The sequence below is a fragment of the Aythya ferina genome (genome assembly GCF_964211825.1).
Source record: "Aythya ferina genome assembly, chromosome: 27".
NCBI classification, from domain to species: domain Eukaryota; kingdom Metazoa; phylum Chordata; class Aves; order Anseriformes; family Anatidae; genus Aythya; species Aythya ferina.
The window spans coordinates 3,448,069-3,464,390 of record NC_140310.1 but is presented as its reverse complement, the minus strand read 5'-3'; the positions used below and the strand labels follow the sequence as shown (position 1 = coordinate 3,464,390).

Sequence of the window (16,322 nt, the reverse complement as noted above, 5' to 3'; positions counted from 1 at the left end):
GGCGGAGCAGGGGAAGGGCCGGGGGGAGGCCGCCCCCCCGGCCACGTTGTGCCGCCGGGGCTTTATAAGGGGCGGCGGGCGGCGGAGCAGCGCCGTGTTGCCCCCGGAGTGTCCCCAGCCATGAGCTACACGATGGAGCCCTTGGGCAACCCCTCGTACCGGCGGGTGACCGAGACCCGGGCCACCTACAGCCGTGCCAGCGCCTCCCCGTCCAGCGGCTTTCGCTCGCAGTCGTGGTCGAGGGGCTCCGGCAGCACCGTGTCGTCCTCCTACAAGCGCCCCAACCTCGGAGCCTCCCGAGCCCCCTACGGCTCCACGGTGCTGAGCTCCGCCGACAGCCTCGACGTGAGCCAGTCGTCGCTGCTCAACGGGGCGGCCGAGCTGAAGCTGAGCCGCTCCAACGAGAAGGAGCAGCTGCAGGGGCTCAATGACCGCTTCGCCGGCTACATCGAGAAGGTGCACTACCTGGAGCAGCAGAACAAGGAGATCGAAGCGGAGCTGGCGGCCCTGCGGCAGAAGCACGCCGGCAGGGCGCAGCTGGGCGATGCCTACGAGCAGGAGCTGCGGGAGCTGCGAGGAGCCCTGGAGCAGGTGAGCCACGAGAAGGCGCAGATCCAGCTGGACTCGGAGCACATCGAGGAGGACATCCAGCGCCTGCGGGAGCGCTTCGAGGACGAGGCGAGGCTGCGTGACGAGACGGAGGCCACCATCCGCGCCCTGCGCAAGGAGATGGAGGAGGCCTCGCTCATGCGGGCGGAGCTGGACAAGAAGGTGCAGTCGCTGCAGGACGAGGTGGCCTTCCTGAGGGGCAACCACGAGGAGGAGGTGGCCGAGCTGCTGGCGCAGCTGCAGGCGTCCCACGCCACGGTGGAGAGGAAGGACTACCTGAAGACCGACCTCACCACGGCGCTGAAGGAGATCCGCGCCCAGCTGGAGTGCCAGTCCGACCACAACATGCACCAGGCCGAGGAGTGGTTCAAGTGCCGCTACGCCAAGCTGACGGAGGCGGCCGAGCAGAACAAGGAGGCCATCCGCTCCGCCAAGGAGGAGATCGCCGAGTACCGGAGGCAGCTGCAGTCCAAGAGCATCGAGCTGGAGTCAGTGCGTGGCACCAAGGAGTCGCTGGAGAGGCAGCTGAGTGACATCGAGGAGCGCCACAACAACGACCTCACCACCTACCAGGTGCCGGGGGGGCTGGGGATGGCGGGGTGGGGGTGTTGTGGGGAGATGGAGCCACCTTCTGGGTGCTGAGTGTGGTGCGGGGTCGGTGCTGGTGAGGAGGGGGGGGGTCTGTGGGGTCTGGGGTCCTGTCAGCATGTTCCTAAAAGTCAGTCCTGAACTTCTTTTGCTCTCAGCATGTGTGGCTTTGTCACAGGGGTTTTCTTGTCTCCGCTGCAGGACACAATTCATCAGCTGGAAAATGAGCTTAGGGGAACCAAGTGGGAAATGGCACGTCACCTGAGGGAATACCAGGATCTCCTCAATGTCAAGATGGCCCTGGATATTGAAATTGCTGCGTACAGGTACAGTAGGGTCGTTGCAGACATGTCTGGAATATTAATAGCACTGCAGATGCTGCTGCTCTGAGAAGCCGTACCACGGATGAGAAATAGCTGCATGCAGTGAACACAACTCAAATTAGAGCTTGACTAAATTACTGCAAGCCTCTCCAAATCTAGGCAGACCCTGGAAGGGCTGCAGTAAGGAGGCAGAGCTCGCTGGGGACCAGCTTGCTGGTAATGAGTGGCGAAGCTCCCGGTGCGCTCGGTGACACCAGGATGGTGTGACTCAGTGCAGTGGCACCCTGGTGCTGCATTCTGCCCTTGTTTACAACAGCAGAAGACGAAGCAAAAGACAAGCTTATTTTTAACTCCTGCTTGCTTTGCATATGCCAAGCAAGTGGTGCTTGTCATCTGAATTCCCTTTTATCACTTGAGAGAGACAGTGTGCTTGCTTGATCACGGTTTCAGGCAGGGACTGAATCTGCTTGTCACAAACACTTTTGCTTTTCTTGCTCAACTTTCCTCTGGCATCCACTCTAATCTAGAGCAGGAAAACTGCTTGCTATTGCCATCACCTGGCAGACTTTTTTTAGGCTCTTTTGCATCACTTCAGAACTCTAATCAGAACCACTGATTTTTCTGGGTCACAGGCTTTGATGAAAAACATGCCTCTGAATACAAGAAAAGTCAACATAGAAAGCGTCTTCAAATCCCTTTAAATTCCTGAGGCTGTTCAGACAAACACAGGTTCCCTAGGGTCTATAGCTGTTTGCTGCCAAAGATCACTTGAATAAACCAAAGTCTCTGAAACCTCCTATTTTCAAAGCCACACAAGAAGGGTGGATGCCCAGACTACTGCACTAGAGCCGTGCTCTAGCTGGCTTTGAAAGAGACAATATTCAGTTTGGGACCTTTGGCTGCATTCAGTTCTCAGTTCACCTGAGTCATAATGCAGCCCAGGCAGCTGATCAGCTTGAGTTCTTGATGCTAAAGATGAATTACCACCTATGGCCAATCAGTTGCATGTTTGCCACATGCAAGGCAAGCCAGAAGGTGTTTGCTGAATATGAATTTACTGAAAGAGCTGATTTGAGGAAAGCAGAACTCAGGCTGTGAGCGATGGATTATGCTGATCAGCTCCAGCATATTCTGCAAAATAGTTTTCATCCTGCTGACAGAGGGAGATATTCTAATAGCTGCCCCTTATGTTGGGTTTCTGTGCTCACTGTTTTTCTTGCTCCTGACTCCCTTAGGAAGCTGCTGGAGGGTGAAGAGACAAGATTCAGTGCCTTCTCTGGAAGCATTACTGGGCCCATATTCACACACAGACAACCATCTGTCACAATAGCATCAACCAAAATACAGAAAACAAAAATCGAACCACCAAAGCTGAAGGTCCAGCACAAATTCGTAGAAGAAATCATTGAAGAGACAAAAGTAGAGGATGAGAAGTCTGAAATGGAAGATGCCCTAGCAGCTATTGCAGAAGAAATGGCAGCGAAGGCCCAGCAAGAAGAACAGGAGGAGGAGAAGGCAGAAGAAGCTGCAGAGGAAGAAGCTGTTTCTGAGAAGGCGGCCGCAGAGCAGGCAGCTGCACCTGAGGAAGAGGAGAAGGAGGAAGAGGCAGAGGAAGAAGAAGCTGCGAAATCTGACGCAGCAGAAGAAGGAGGCTCTGAAAAAGAAGAGATAGAGGAAAAGGAAGAAGGGGAGGAGGCTGAGGAAGAGGAGGAAGAAGCTGAGGCCAAGGGCAAAGCTGAAGAGGTAGAAGCGAAGGTCGAGAAGGTCAAAACACCTCCCGCAAAGTCACCCCCTAAATCTCCCCCTAAATCCCCTGTAACTGAGCCGGCCAAGGGAGTCCAGAAAGAACCTGCTGCAGAAGCAGTAAAGGAACAGAAAGTGGAGAAAGGTGCCGAGAAGGCAGCCAAGGAGGAAGAGAAAGCAGCATCTCCAGAGAAGCCAGCCACACCAAAGGTAACCTCCCCGGAGAAGCCTGCAACACCGGAGAAGCCCGCAACCCCAGAAAAGCCTGCAAGCCCAGAGAAGCCTGCGACCCCGGAGAAAGCAGTGACCCCAGAGAAGCCGGCGAGCCCGGAGAAGCCCCGCTCTCCAGAAAAACCAGCAACCCTGGAGAAGCCCCGCTCTCCAGAAAAGCCGGCGACCCCAGAGAAGCCCCGCTCTCCAGAGAAGCCAGCTTCCCCAGTCAAAGACGAGAAGGCCGTGGTGGAGGAGACCGTCACCGTCACAAAGGTAACAAAAGTTAGCGCGGAGGTCGAGGCCTCCAAGGAGTCCAGGAAAGAAGACATTGCAGTGAATGGGGAGGTGGAGGAGAAGAAGGAGGAATCCAAAGAGGAGGAGGAAGACAAGGGGGTGGTCACCAATGGCCTAGACGTGAGTCCAGTTGACGATAAGGGTGAGAAAATCGTAGTAACCAAAAAAGCAGAGAAAATCATTAGTGAAGGAGGGGACAGTACAACCACATACATCACGAAGTCTGTGACAGTCACTCAGAAGGTAGAGGAACATGAAGAAAGCTTTGAGGAGAAATTAGTGTCCACCAAGAAAGTGGAGAAAGTTACTTCACATGCTGTAGTAAAAGAGATTAAAGAGTGAATTAAATAAATTATAGCTAAATTAAAAAAAAAAAAAAATTAAAGAGCTTGGGTCGGTGCAAAAGGTTAAGCCATATGACAGCTGCAAAATGCATGTGAGTGACGGCTTTAAAGCAGAATGGGTTCTCTCATGGAGGCTCCAGACACACAGTATTTTACTTTTTTGTGCAATATAGGGGAGGGGGGGGGAATGCATGCAGGCTCAAGATGTACTCCCTCCACAGAGCTTGGGGAACTAAAATAAAAAATAAAAATAAAAAAAAAAAATACTAATAATAGTGCATGAGATGAAATGTGCAAAGGAAGCTTTTGAATTTCCTGAGCTGTTGGAGGGACATATCTGAGGAACGACTTAAGATGTATTATGCAAAGAACCAACTGAGCCAAAAACAAACAGAAAACAGTACTAGAATATTCATGAGAACCAGAACTCTCCTAGCCTTAAAAAAAAGCTACTTATAAATAATTATGTTTACCTCACTGGTGCAATTAGGGTGGACTTTTGCTCATGGGAGAACCTAGTCGACATGCACAGTACGCAACCTTTTGTTGTTTGATGTAAAACCGTCACAGCAGTTCTTGCTCAATAAAGGTCAATACTGAAAACATGACTTGTCTGGTGATTCTCTTCAAACTCAAACCCTTCCCTCAAATAAGGTATTTGTACTGACCAGCAGGGTGGGGGGGTTGAAAAGGCACTTTCCCTTCTCTGCATTTCCTCATTAAGAAAACAAATTCCTATACCATGGTTAAGTAATACTAATACTTGAGCTGGTTTAAGCAAATATGAGCCATATGCCCTGGTTTCTAGAGAAAAGTGGGATCTACTGGATTCTAGGGGTTGGCCTTTTGGTGCTTGGAGGGGTTGCAGTCCCTCTCCCTAATAGGGGAAGGGGTCTCTAAGCCATGTGCTGCTAGCACTGCTTGTCTGAGCAATCCTGCTTGTATTACTTGTGAAAGTGTTGGGCTGGCTCTGCATACTGGTCTCAATGCTTAAGGAAAGCCTTAAAGATGGGGTAATTTCCAGATCATTCCTTGACTTTCATGAGACAGTATCATACCTGTTAACCAGAAGTGGTCACGGTATCTTCTGTGACACACATTTGTGACTTAATGGGTCTTTGCTCACTTAAATCATCTCAGCCCCGACACTATGTATTCATCAAAAGGTAGTAGGTAGCAGCTTTTATTTTTTCCTTTCCTACCTTAATTCTGTGGGAACGTCCTTCTCATCACCTCCCTGTCTCAAATGATCCGCAAGGAAATCTGTCTCTAAACACAAAATTTCAAAATTGAGGGCAAATAATTTCCTAGAAAAATGGAAAAAAAGGGAAACTGTCCCAGAGATGACATTGGGTTGGGCATCAAAAATATCCCTGACTCATTTTTTACATATTTGTCCATCTTAAAATAACTGTAGAAAGGAAACCGTTCCAGAGCCTGAACTGAGGCTAAGTAGAGTTCAGATTACACCTGGTATGACTGAGAAATAAAATCAAATTAAAGCTTTTTTGTTTTTATATAATTTCCAGTAGAAAGGCCTTCTAAATGCTGGCCTATGTCTACTACCATTTGCAGGTTGGCTTCATTAAGAAGAAAGCCAGGTAAAAAGGCCCATTAAAATCCCAATCCATGGAAATTAAATCGAGATAGCTGACACAAGCAGAAAAACAGAAGGTCCCTGACTCTAGGGTAATAATGTCTTATTGTAGGATTAAGACTGTGTTTATTTCAATTGCATTTTAAAAGGAAAACAAAGACTGCTTCTACTGCTTTACATGCCATAAATAGCAAAGAAATGCAAATCTTTTTTTTTGTTCAGCTGCCTGGGTTTGGTGTATGAACTGTTCTGAAAGCTGTTGACTAATAGAGGGTCTGATCAAAATCCATGCTTTGCATAAGCTTTCCAATTCTTTGCCCTATCAATAATTGAAGATCAAGTAGATTTTAATTGGAAGGGTTACTCATGTTCTTCACTGGAGAAAATGTAAAAACTCCACAGCAGATAAGTCTTTCAAATAAATGCGAATGCCTTTGTGTAGCAAAGTAATGAATGTTTCTCCTGCTGATATCAATAATGGAAAGCTGTGCTCAACAGATTGCTGCTTGAGTGACGTTTAATTAAAGCAAAGTAAGCAAATTAAATGGCAGCTTCTCTGTAGCAGGCTTATTTGTGAAAGTTACATGCATATATGGATGTAAAAATAACTATACCTTTATGAATAAAATGTTAACGAGCCCAGACCCACTCACCTGCCATCAGTGCTGCCAGAATCTGCTAAAATGTCAGGAATTGTGAAGCCAATGGGCTATCCCTCAGCATAAAAAGTTGGGCATCTTGGTCATCAGGACAAAGAAGGGTCACCTTGTACAATTAATTAAATTTTGACATCAGTGAGAGACTCGAGAACATGTTGCTAACGCGTGCTTATGCAGGTGCAGGTGGGATCCCAAACTGACTTGCTCTTTTTTAAGTTATGCTTTCTTTTCAGTTCTGGTAGGAGACAGGTACAAGGACAAAACCTAGAAATTAATGTTTGTGTTGCTAAATGCAGCCAAGAGACCAGAGTTTTACAGAAAGAAATGATAGCCAGTAAGGCAAACTCATGGGCTACTCATTGGCATATTACAAAATACTCTCTTCCTCCCCTTTTCCACATAAAGCATATTTCAGCCTTTAGTTATTATCCACAACTGCACTTCTTTTCTCTGTATGCTTTAACATACATTTTTTTAAATTATTATTATTTTTAGTTTGGTCTATTTCCCACTGCAAATGTTTCCGTCAAATCCTAAGAGAAATAAGCAACCAGTTAGCACATTTCTAAATATTTATAAAACTATAAGATCTGGTTAATATTTAATTTTGCCAAGAGGTTTTGTCTACTGACATCTGCAATCAAACAGTTTCAAAAGATAGCATAATTCCAGGGCAGAGATGCATAAATAGTATGTTATTTGCCTGTTCTGCACCAATTATTTCTTGAGACTGTGCATAACCACTGAAGGGATTAATTATTTTCAGACACAGGAGTACATTAATCAGTACAAAAGACTCTGCAAAAGGAAAAACAACAATTAATGGAAGCTATCTGTGAAGATCTATGTGTTTGACTTACGGGGGGCCATCAAGACCCCCTGTGACTTCAGGAACTGGAGGGCTCTAAAATGGGAATATTGTGCCTTATCAGGTTGAAGGAGCTATGATTAAGACATTTTCAGCATCCCAGAGCTAAAATCCAGGCAGAAACAAAATCGGAAGTGTTATAAAACAGAAATAGGTTGCGTTTGCCAGGGTGCTGAGTCAGGCACTAGAATTTTCTCCACACATCAGGGTCTGTGCTTTTACCATGCACTAGCGGGCTTTTCCCTTCTCTGTTCAGGACTGAACCACCCTCAGTTAAGCCAGGAAGGCAGAAAATGATGAATTGTCAATTATTCAGTTACCAAAAAGTTAATTCTTAGAATCTGGGTATTATACCTGCAAAACTTTTCCTCTTGCCAGGTAGAAGGGGAGTGCGTGTGGAGAAGAAAAGCTCTTAGGACCTCCTTGTGTTTGTCTTCCCACTGACAAGATCTCGGCCTGATGCAGACCCCATCTGCCTGAAGGCCAGAGGAAGGACAGACTTGCTGCTTTACTCGCAGCTGCAACTTGGGTTAAAGTTTCTACCGTGTCTCCCTCTGCCTGCTTTTACTGCATTGCGTCAAAGCCAGCTCCTGGATTTTCTGAGGTAAAGCAAGTGTTGCCAGCAGGATCTCCACAACCCCAAGAGCATCTCGGCACACAGACGCATGCTTCCACCCTCTCTCTCTCCAGTTTCCCTCAGGAGCTGGGCAGGACTGGGGGTAACAAATCAGGCTGGATGGCCCCTACAGTTTGTAACCCTCTGCAGCTCACTGCCACGGCTGTGACTCACACATTTCCCACAAGAGTCGTGAAATCTCTCCTTTAGCTGCAATGCATTAAAAATAACGCAGGGAGCGGGGATCAGGCCGAGACACACTGCAGGGAGGACTGTGTTTTCTGGTGTCCCTCTGACTGTGCTGGTTTGAGAGCATCCCTTAGCAGCCTGGCTGCCAAGATTTGGAAAGCCGCAAGCTGTGTCGCTTCCCAGAAGTGAAAGGGATGCAAATGACTAAGTGAAGAAAAGGTCCATCTGCAGGAGAAGACATGAGATAGGAAGAAAAATCAGATATTGCAAAGTCAGGAGGCATAGTGCTTGGAGAATGGGAGGATAGGGGCAGTGGTTTTAATATATGCTGATCTATTTTAACTGTGGTTTGGCTTTAATGGCTGTGATGAGCTCTGATCTGGCACATAGCATGCTTTTTGCTCTGCAGGAGCAGCTTCTCTCTTCCTAAAGTGCCACGCTAAGCATTTTCTGATAGGGCACTTTGGCGAATTTCCAAGTGCCATCTCCTGCACTCCACCTTGTGTTGCGTTAGAGCTGGGGATGTCACATACTGAAAGGAGCAGCTCTGCCACCTCTGCAAAGCTTGATGCCAGTGGCACAGCTGGGTTTCTTGTCCATGGCACCAAAAGCACCTGCTTGGGGGACACCCACATCTGCCTGGTGAGTCTGCATAAACACAGAAAACTTCTCCATAGAGGTGGAAAAGCCTCTATGGAAAGCAGAGGGGAGGTGTGGAAGAAAGGCTTAAAAGAGATTGTTGAAGAAAAAGGGGTATGATTTGCTTACTTGCCTTCTGGTTCTCAAAAGCATCAAAAATACAAAAAATAGGAAGAAAAAATAAAAACAAATAAACAAACAGTATTTAGAAATGCTGTCTGGACTCCCTGAAAACAAGTTACTGAATTACCCCATACAAGTACAAAGCTCTGTCTCCTGAACAGTTTCGCCAAAGACTTCCTTTCTCCTGCTGTTTTTCATGGGATCACAGAAGGAAAGAATTGCCTTGAGCACTTACCTCATCCACCTTCTTTATAACTCTTTAAGCAGCAGTACATGCTTTTGGAACATCCCTAACATTTGTATAAAATACTTCTCTCTGAAAATAGTCATTGAGGAGAGCCAATGCAAATCAGCCAATGTCAGGAAGTCAGCGTAGAAAATTAAAAGGTACCCTAGAATGTTATGTAAAAATGCATCTAGCTAAATGTGTCTGAGAAGGATGCAGCCCCACGATGACTGTTCTACTCTAGCTTTACATAAGTAGAAGCATATTTTAAGTGGTTTAATTTGCAGTCTTAGCACAAGGTTAAGTTATAGGCATCAACTTTATCTAACTGAAAATAAATAGGCTCAGGCTTGGCATTTCTTTCAGAATTGCCAGGCTTTGCCAGGGAGCTGTTCCTATTTTGTGCCTGATCACACTTTGTAAGACTTTTCTTCAGTTCACATTGAAAACCTTAAAAGGCCCTGATAAATTATCAGTAGAGAATGAGCCTCAAGTCCATAGTGATAGAACTTAAGACAGCAGTCTGGGGGAAGACAGCTCACACTCAATTGTCAGAGACTGCCACGCCCCCCATCTTTTAAAAAACAAAGAAACTACAACAATGTGTTAAGACAGACCTTGTTCCAAACCTTGTCAGCAGTCATTTTCCCCTTTCATCACTGAACCTACCCAGTGTTTTTTCGCCAGTATCAGTTAGTATATTAATTAGAATTTTTCCATAAGGCAAAAGAGTTTGTTCATACAAGACTAGCAAAACCAAAGCTAACAGCCCATTCAGATTGCAGTGTATTTTTATAATTAAAATTTCCTGTGAACATGCATCCACAGCACAAACAAATGCCCTTATTGCTTTATCCAGATGTCAGTGCTCCAGTGTATCAGCCTGGGACAGAATCATTCAACAGGCTTGGAAGATGAGTGCAATACCCCACTTTATCATTTGTAAGTGCATTAATGACAGATGACACATACTACAAGGAATCTGTGTAAGCATTTCTGTAACTTTATTGACTAGCTTTATTGCACATACTTATTGAAGCCTCCATTTTGCCCACCCAAGGTTTCCATGATTATTTTAAATGCAAGTTAAAGATAACTTTCGTTCCATGACTTATTTTTTCCTTTTAGAATTTTAAGATTCTGAATCACCCAAATAGGACATAACCCCTGAATTCATACGTGTAAACCATGCAGCACTCAGGGAGCAAGCCAGTGGGTGCTCTGCAAGCATACTGATACTCCGCATAGAGAAACATCATAGATCATTAACTTTAAACCTCAGTGGTCACTGAATTAAATATGTGAGACTGCAATTTTAGCTCAGTCAATCATAGTTTAACTTGATGAGAAAGCTGGACTGCCTTAGAAATTAAGCTTTTTTCTTCACTTCAGTCTCTTCCTTCCCTGCTGCCTCTTTCTCTTCCTTTTCTTCCTCACCAGTTTCCTCAGCAGTTTCTTGAGACTCCTCTCCTTCTTCAGCTGCTGTTTCTTCCCCTTCTTCATCACCCTCTTTGGCTTCTTCAGATTCTTCCTTCGCACCTTCAAAAAGCGAGAAGAAACATTTCTCATCTCCTATACTGTTTCAGACTAGTTCCTAGCCCCAATTCCACAGAAGCCAGCATACCTGCACCTTTCATCTCCATCCATTTGGATGACAGCCAACCTAGACTTCATGGCTCTAGCAACTGATTTCTGTATGAAAGCAGCAACATATCTAGGACTTCTAAGGTGACCGACAAAGTTACACAGCCAATTTATTCTAAATTTCAGGGGGAGGGAAATATTTTAGAGGTCTTTTAGAAACCAGTCTTGAAAAATAGTGATTAATTGTAGATTCACTGCTTTAAACCTTATCCAAAGATCTGAGTTCAAGAAGGACTCTTGCTATTATCCTTCAATTGGCTCTTAGCTGTACTTTCATTATGATCTGATTTTGTTAAGAAAATTATAATTAATCATGTTAAACTCAATTAGCCCAATGGTAACCAATGCATTTCAGATACATTTAGGTTAAAGCCTTCAGAGCTATGATATTGCTCTTACATTTTAAAAAGGCGAGTTTAAGTAAATTGGGGGACAGCAAGTGGCATATACTTTGGTTGAAGAAAACAATATAGCTACCTAGACCTCAGGGAACAGGAGCTGCTGTCCACTGAACCCAATGCTTACATCCAGACATCAGGTGATGTTCCCATTATCCTAGGCTACTCTGGGAATTAGTATTTAGTTCAGGATGTTCTTGCTATTCATTCAAGGATGTCTGAAATAGACATATTGCTTGCTGCCAGCATTAGTTGCTTTTAAAGTATTGCATTAAGTTTTGTAAGAATGAGAAACAGCCAGCAGTTTCCAAAGGACTAGAACCAGTCCTAAAATCTTCCTGGCACTAAACATTTACCTTACCTTCTATTCTAAATTCAGGTGTACTTGCTCAAATGCTACATGCTTGATCTCACATGCTTGTTAATAGTCAGTGAGAAAAGCCTATTAATTAAGCCTAGTTCCTAGGATTTCTGGGTTTTATCCCATATGAGCAGGGTGAAACATGGAAGAGAGGGGTTTGAAAGTAACTAAGTACCTTCCTCCTCTTCTTCAGCCTCTTCACCTCCTGCTTCTTCCTCCTCACCTTCTTCTTTCTCTTCCTCCTCACCTTCCTCTGCTGGGGCTGCCTTGGCTTCTCCTGCTTTAGCAGCCTCAATTGTTTCCTCTATTTCAATCTGTTCTTCCTGGACATGACTAGAATAATAGGTGGGGAAGGAACGGGTTGTCATCAGGTAGGAACTGGACTGGAGGCCACTGTATGCAGACCTGCCAAAAGTCGGGGCAGCCTGGGTGTAGCCACTGGTGATGCTTCCAACGCTAGTGAAGCTGAGTCGGGTCTCTTCACCTTCCAGCAGTTTTCTAGCAGGAAGAAAAAAGCAAGCATCTTAGCTCTGCTGCAGTGGTATTTGGCAAACTCAGCTATGGACAAGTGTACCATTATTATGCTTTGAGCAACCACATACCCTAGGGACTGCATACTACCTACAGTGCAAATACTAGCCCATAATGAATAATGGCATGGCAATAGTATTCTTGTCTTAGTATAAATTAACTTTGAATTGTGTATTACTGTGGAATTAGTACTTGTTAGAAGTAATGGAAAAAAAAATAGTTTTCTACAGCAGGTAAAGATACATCTGTATTTTGGTAGCCTGTGAAGTTCCAGAGAATAATGCAGACGTAATAACTCCATGTTACAGCTGTAAACCTTGTTTAACAGCTAACCACTTTCAGTATTTCCCTCTGTGGCATTCACAGAGACTGTTTCAGCATTTATGATTTCTATCACTATCTGGGTTAAAACATTAAACGGTTATTTAAAAGCAATTATTCTGTGAAAGAACTCACAAGTAATCTCCTGCTAAGCAATTAGAGAGAAATCCCATTGTTGAAAACGTGTAAGGGATTTCTAGTTCTGAAAACATCGCTGCCTGTTTTAAGGAGTTTTACTGACATAGAAACAGGCTTTAGGGTCAGGGATCTCTTTGCTCTATGAGTACAGCATTGTATATGCATACTATAATACTTGTATTTGCTACACAGTGCAGATTCTGCTTAGAGAAAGCTTTACTTAGAAGCACTGCTTCTTTCAATGCAAGACATTTAAGAAAATCTGATTGAACTCTGCTATCTCTGACACTTTCAGCTAGAGGAACAAAAACAGTTCTCTTATAGAAAAAGGGGAACCTGATCCAAGATTGATTTAAGCATCCTCCCTATCATACCTGTATGCTGCAATCTCAATGTCCAGGGCCATTTTCACATTGAGCAGGTCTTGGTATTCCTTTAAGTACCGAGCCATTTCACTCTTCGTGGTTCGCAACTCATTCTCTAATTTGTTGATTGTATCCTGTTGGAAGCAAGAACATTGACAGTGCACAAGCCTCAGGATTTCCCTGTCTAGCAACGCCACCTGCCAAGGCATTCCTGCAGCCCTTGCAGCTTAACCTTGCTGCAGCAGACTGTCAGCCCCCTCACACCGCTCCCCAGCGGGTCTTCCCCACCCCTCCCTCTGCACCCTACCACAACCCTAAGCACCCAATTCCCACTATTTAAAGACTGAAGCATTCACAAGGGTTAAATATACTTCATTTTAGCATCTAGGCTGTTTCCCCTTATGCTTTTAGGAGCATTCATTTACCTTTTTGACAGCAGCTCACCACAGTACACCCAAGACCACCCCCGCGTTATGCACCAAGCGGTGCTGTGGGCTGAAAGGCAGCCTGTGCTCACCTGCAGTGCCGAGATGTCAGCACTCTGCTTTTCCTCCAGCTCCTGCAGCTGCTTCTCCAGCGCCTCATTCATGCCGCGGGTGGCCTCAATCTCCAGCGTCTTGGCCTTCAGGAGACGGCGGCTCTCAGACACCTCATCCTTGGCAGCACGGACAGCGTCGGTGTTCTTGGCAGCGCTCTCACTGAGGACGGTGAAGCGGCTGCGGAACCACTCCTCGGCGTTCTGCATGTTGCGGGCCGCCAGCTTCTCATACTGGGCACGGATGTCCCGCAGCGCGGCTGAGAGGTCAGGCTTGGCCGACACGTCCATCTCGACGGAGAGGTGAGCGTACTGGATCTGAGCCTGCAGCTCGGCCAGCTCTTCCTCGTGGACCTTCTTGAGGAAGGCCAGCTCATCCAGGAGGCTGTCCACACGCTTCTCCAGCTCGGCCCGAGCCAACGCTGCCTCATCGGCGCCCTTGCGGACCTCCAGCAGCCTGGCCTCAGCATCCTCCCTGCTCAGCACCTCTTCCTCGTAGCGGGCCTGCAGTCCCCGCAGCGTCTCCTCCAGGCTCTCCCGCTCGCCCTGCAGCGCCTGCTTCTCGCTTGTCGCCTCCTCAGCAGCCAGGCGCAGCTCACGGATCTCCTGCTCATACAGGGCTCGGAAGCGGGATGGCTCAGCATGCTTCTGCCTCAGCACCAGCAGCTCAGCCTCCAGCACCTTGTTCTGCTGCTCCAACTCGTGCACCCGCTCGATGAAGCAGGCGAAGCGGTCGTTCAGGTCCTGCAGCTGCGCCCGCTCCTGGCTGCGGATGGACTTGAGGTCGTTGCTGATGGCCGCCACCTGGCTCAGGTCGAGGCTGTCCACCGAGTGCAGGAGGGAGCCTGAGGCGCTGGAGGCGGCGTAGCTGCGGCGAACCGACACGGAGGAGACGGGCGCCGAGAGGCTGGAATACGCCGAGCGCCCCGAGCTGTAGCCGCCGCTGCTGCTCCGCATCGTGGAGACGTGGAGCCGCGAGCTGTCGGCATAGCGGCGCTTGTAGGAGGGGAAGAACGGGTCGTAGCCGTACGAGCTCATGGTTGCAGGGGGGCCAGCGACTGCTCTGCGGCTCGGCGCCGCCCGACGGCCCCTATTTATCGTCGGGGAGGGCGGGCGGGCGCAGCCGCCAGGCGGGGACGGGGAGGGACGCGGCGCTGAAGGACGGCCCCGCTTGGTTCAAGGCGGCTCTGCGGGGGGGTTGGAGGCGAGGGGGCTGTGGTCGAGGCTTCACACTGCTCGTTTGTCCCTCCTCGGGTGGGTTTGAGGTAGGCAGGGTGCCCTCGGGGCTGTATTCCTTCATGATTCCCTCAGGTTTAGCCCTAGGGTGCTGCACGGCGCCATTTTGCGCCTGGTCGTCCCTTCCCGCCCAAAGCCCCCTGAGGGAGGTGGCAGGGGGTTGTTGTAAACCCCCGCCATAGCCAGGGCCTAAGGAGGGCTCGGGTTATCGGTGGGGCTGGGGGTTTACAACACTCACCTGCACCTCAGCTTAGAATACGTGTCTAAATAGTATTTTTTTCTCCTAGCTTATTTGCAGTTCTTACGAGGTGTGTATGCTCTTCAAGCTCCTGCTGTGCTCGCTATGTATCTCCTCACAAATGGTTCTTAATAACCAGGTAATTACACGAATTAAGAAACTAATATGAGGTGTAGTTTGCTCTTAGAGCAGGAAAAAAGTAAATGTCTAGCCATCTAGCTTTGCTTTCTGTATTTCTTGAAATTCTGTGGAGGCAAGTTTGAGATGTGGGCAACAGGGATTGAATACTTAATCTTTCATAACCTGACTACAGTGGATACTGAAACTGGACAACTGCCTTGCAGCTACATATGATACAGATTATTAGCCACCGATTGAGTAAAACCAATTGCAATAGAGATTCATCTAAAAGTAAGGTTGCCAGAACATTTTTTGGGATGCTCCAAAAGGTGTTGATAACTTAATACATGTAATATATGTAAATGAAGCTGTCTGACTGTCACTAATTACAGTAGTACCCAAGTATTTTGGGTACAGAGATGCGCTTGCTTAATATGAACCATCTAATAAAAGTAAGACAGGGTGGATTTCATCGTGTTTCCTTCTATAGTCTAGTGCTCTCAGGCACAACTTTACCTGTTGTGTGCTGTCATTTCCACAGGCCATAGTGTACTTGAATATAAAGAATGTTAACCTGTGAAGGGCAGTTTCCATAAAAGATATAAAGGTATAAGCTCTTTTCATCTGAGCTCATGCTGGAGAGAATTAAGTAAGCAAAGAACAAATAAAGACATGCATCGCTACCTCACAGTAAATCTGATGAGATTTTATTTTGCAAATATGAAGTGTTCACGTGAAGGTTGATGGAAATGCTCTCAACTCATAAGAATTGCAAGTGAGGCTTCAAGTTTTATTCAAAAAAAATTGGTAGCAGTTACGTTCATGCTTGTTATTTGTGTATTAAATATGCAGAATACAGTAGCAGCACAGGCATGGTTTTATGTACTAATAAATTTTAGATTTAACTGAGTGGATATTCTTGACTTTTGCCCAAAAAAGGTAGCTTGTGTATCTTGCAGAGCACCCAGGGAAGTAAATGAGTAGCGTAGACATCATAGCAGATGGGAAGATTTGCCAGTAGGCTTGGTCAGAGATTCATTGAGCTTCTAAATACAAGTTGTTAGGGGATACTCAAAAAATGGATATTGGCATATATTGTTTCATGCCAATGGATTTGTTAACCTCCCCTACATTAAATTTTGAGCATAAGGTTTAAATATTAATAGTATCTATTATTATGCCACGTATTAATAAATTAATATGCCTCAACTTCTAAAATAACCTCTGCTTTATATCACAGGAAAATAAGGTTTGTAATTGTAGCCTGTTAATTTTCTTCCCCATATCATTTTAAAGACATAAAATGAGTGCAAAACCCCTTCTTCTCCTCCAGTAGTGTGTGCCAGAAAGATGGGAGAGCATGTCTGCAGACAGCCCTGCAATGTTGAATTTCAGTGTTAGTCA

At 46.4% G+C, this 16,322-nt stretch overlaps 2 protein-coding genes across 2 annotated transcripts; one reads left to right on the top strand and one right to left on the bottom strand.

Moving 5' to 3' along the window:
* Positions 1 to 77: 77 nt before the first annotated feature.
* Positions 78 to 4,719, top strand: NEFM (neurofilament medium chain). Its single transcript, XM_084499625.1, has 3 exons — positions 78 to 1,182; positions 1,399 to 1,523; positions 2,756 to 4,719. The coding sequence occupies exons 1-3, from the start codon at positions 121 to 123 to the stop codon at positions 4,110 to 4,112; spliced, it is 2,544 nt and encodes an 847-aa protein (XP_084355751.1). The 5' UTR covers positions 78 to 120; the 3' UTR covers positions 4,113 to 4,719.
* A 5,293-nt stretch (positions 4,720 to 10,012) lies between these two features.
* Positions 10,013 to 14,417, bottom strand: NEFL (neurofilament light chain). The gene is made up of 4 exons (XM_084499624.1): positions 13,307 to 14,417; positions 12,799 to 12,923; positions 11,610 to 11,932; positions 10,013 to 10,570 (listed from the first exon to the last, which is right to left on the bottom strand). Exons 1-4 carry the CDS (start codon positions 14,360 to 14,362, stop codon positions 10,401 to 10,403), a joined length of 1,674 nt encoding a protein of 557 aa, XP_084355750.1. The 5' UTR covers positions 14,363 to 14,417; the 3' UTR covers positions 10,013 to 10,400.
* Positions 14,418 to 16,322: the final 1,905 nt, after the last annotated feature.

Excerpts from the sequence above, each read along its gene's own strand:
- NEFM (XM_084499625.1), top strand. The coding sequence starts at position 121 with ATGAGCTACACGATGGAGCCCTTGGGCAACCCCTCGTACCGGCGGGTG. Across the intron at positions 1,183-1,398 it reads ACGACCTCACCACCTACCAG|GACACAATTCATCAGCTGGA; the intron begins GTGCCGGGGGGG and ends TCTCCGCTGCAG. Across the intron at positions 1,524-2,755 it reads ATTGAAATTGCTGCGTACAG|GAAGCTGCTGGAGGGTGAAG; the intron begins GTACAGTAGGGT and ends TGACTCCCTTAG.
- NEFL (XM_084499624.1), bottom strand. The coding sequence starts at position 14,362 with ATGAGCTCGTACGGCTACGACCCGTTCTTCCCCTCCTACAAGCGCCGC. Across the intron at positions 11,933-12,798 it reads ATTGAGATTGCAGCATACAG|AAAACTGCTGGAAGGTGAAG; the intron begins GTATGATAGGGA and ends TCTTCCTGCTAG. Across the intron at positions 10,571-11,609 it reads GGCTGAAGAAGAGGAGGAAG|GTGCGAAGGAAGAATCTGAA; the intron begins GTACTTAGTTAC and ends CGCTTTTTGAAG.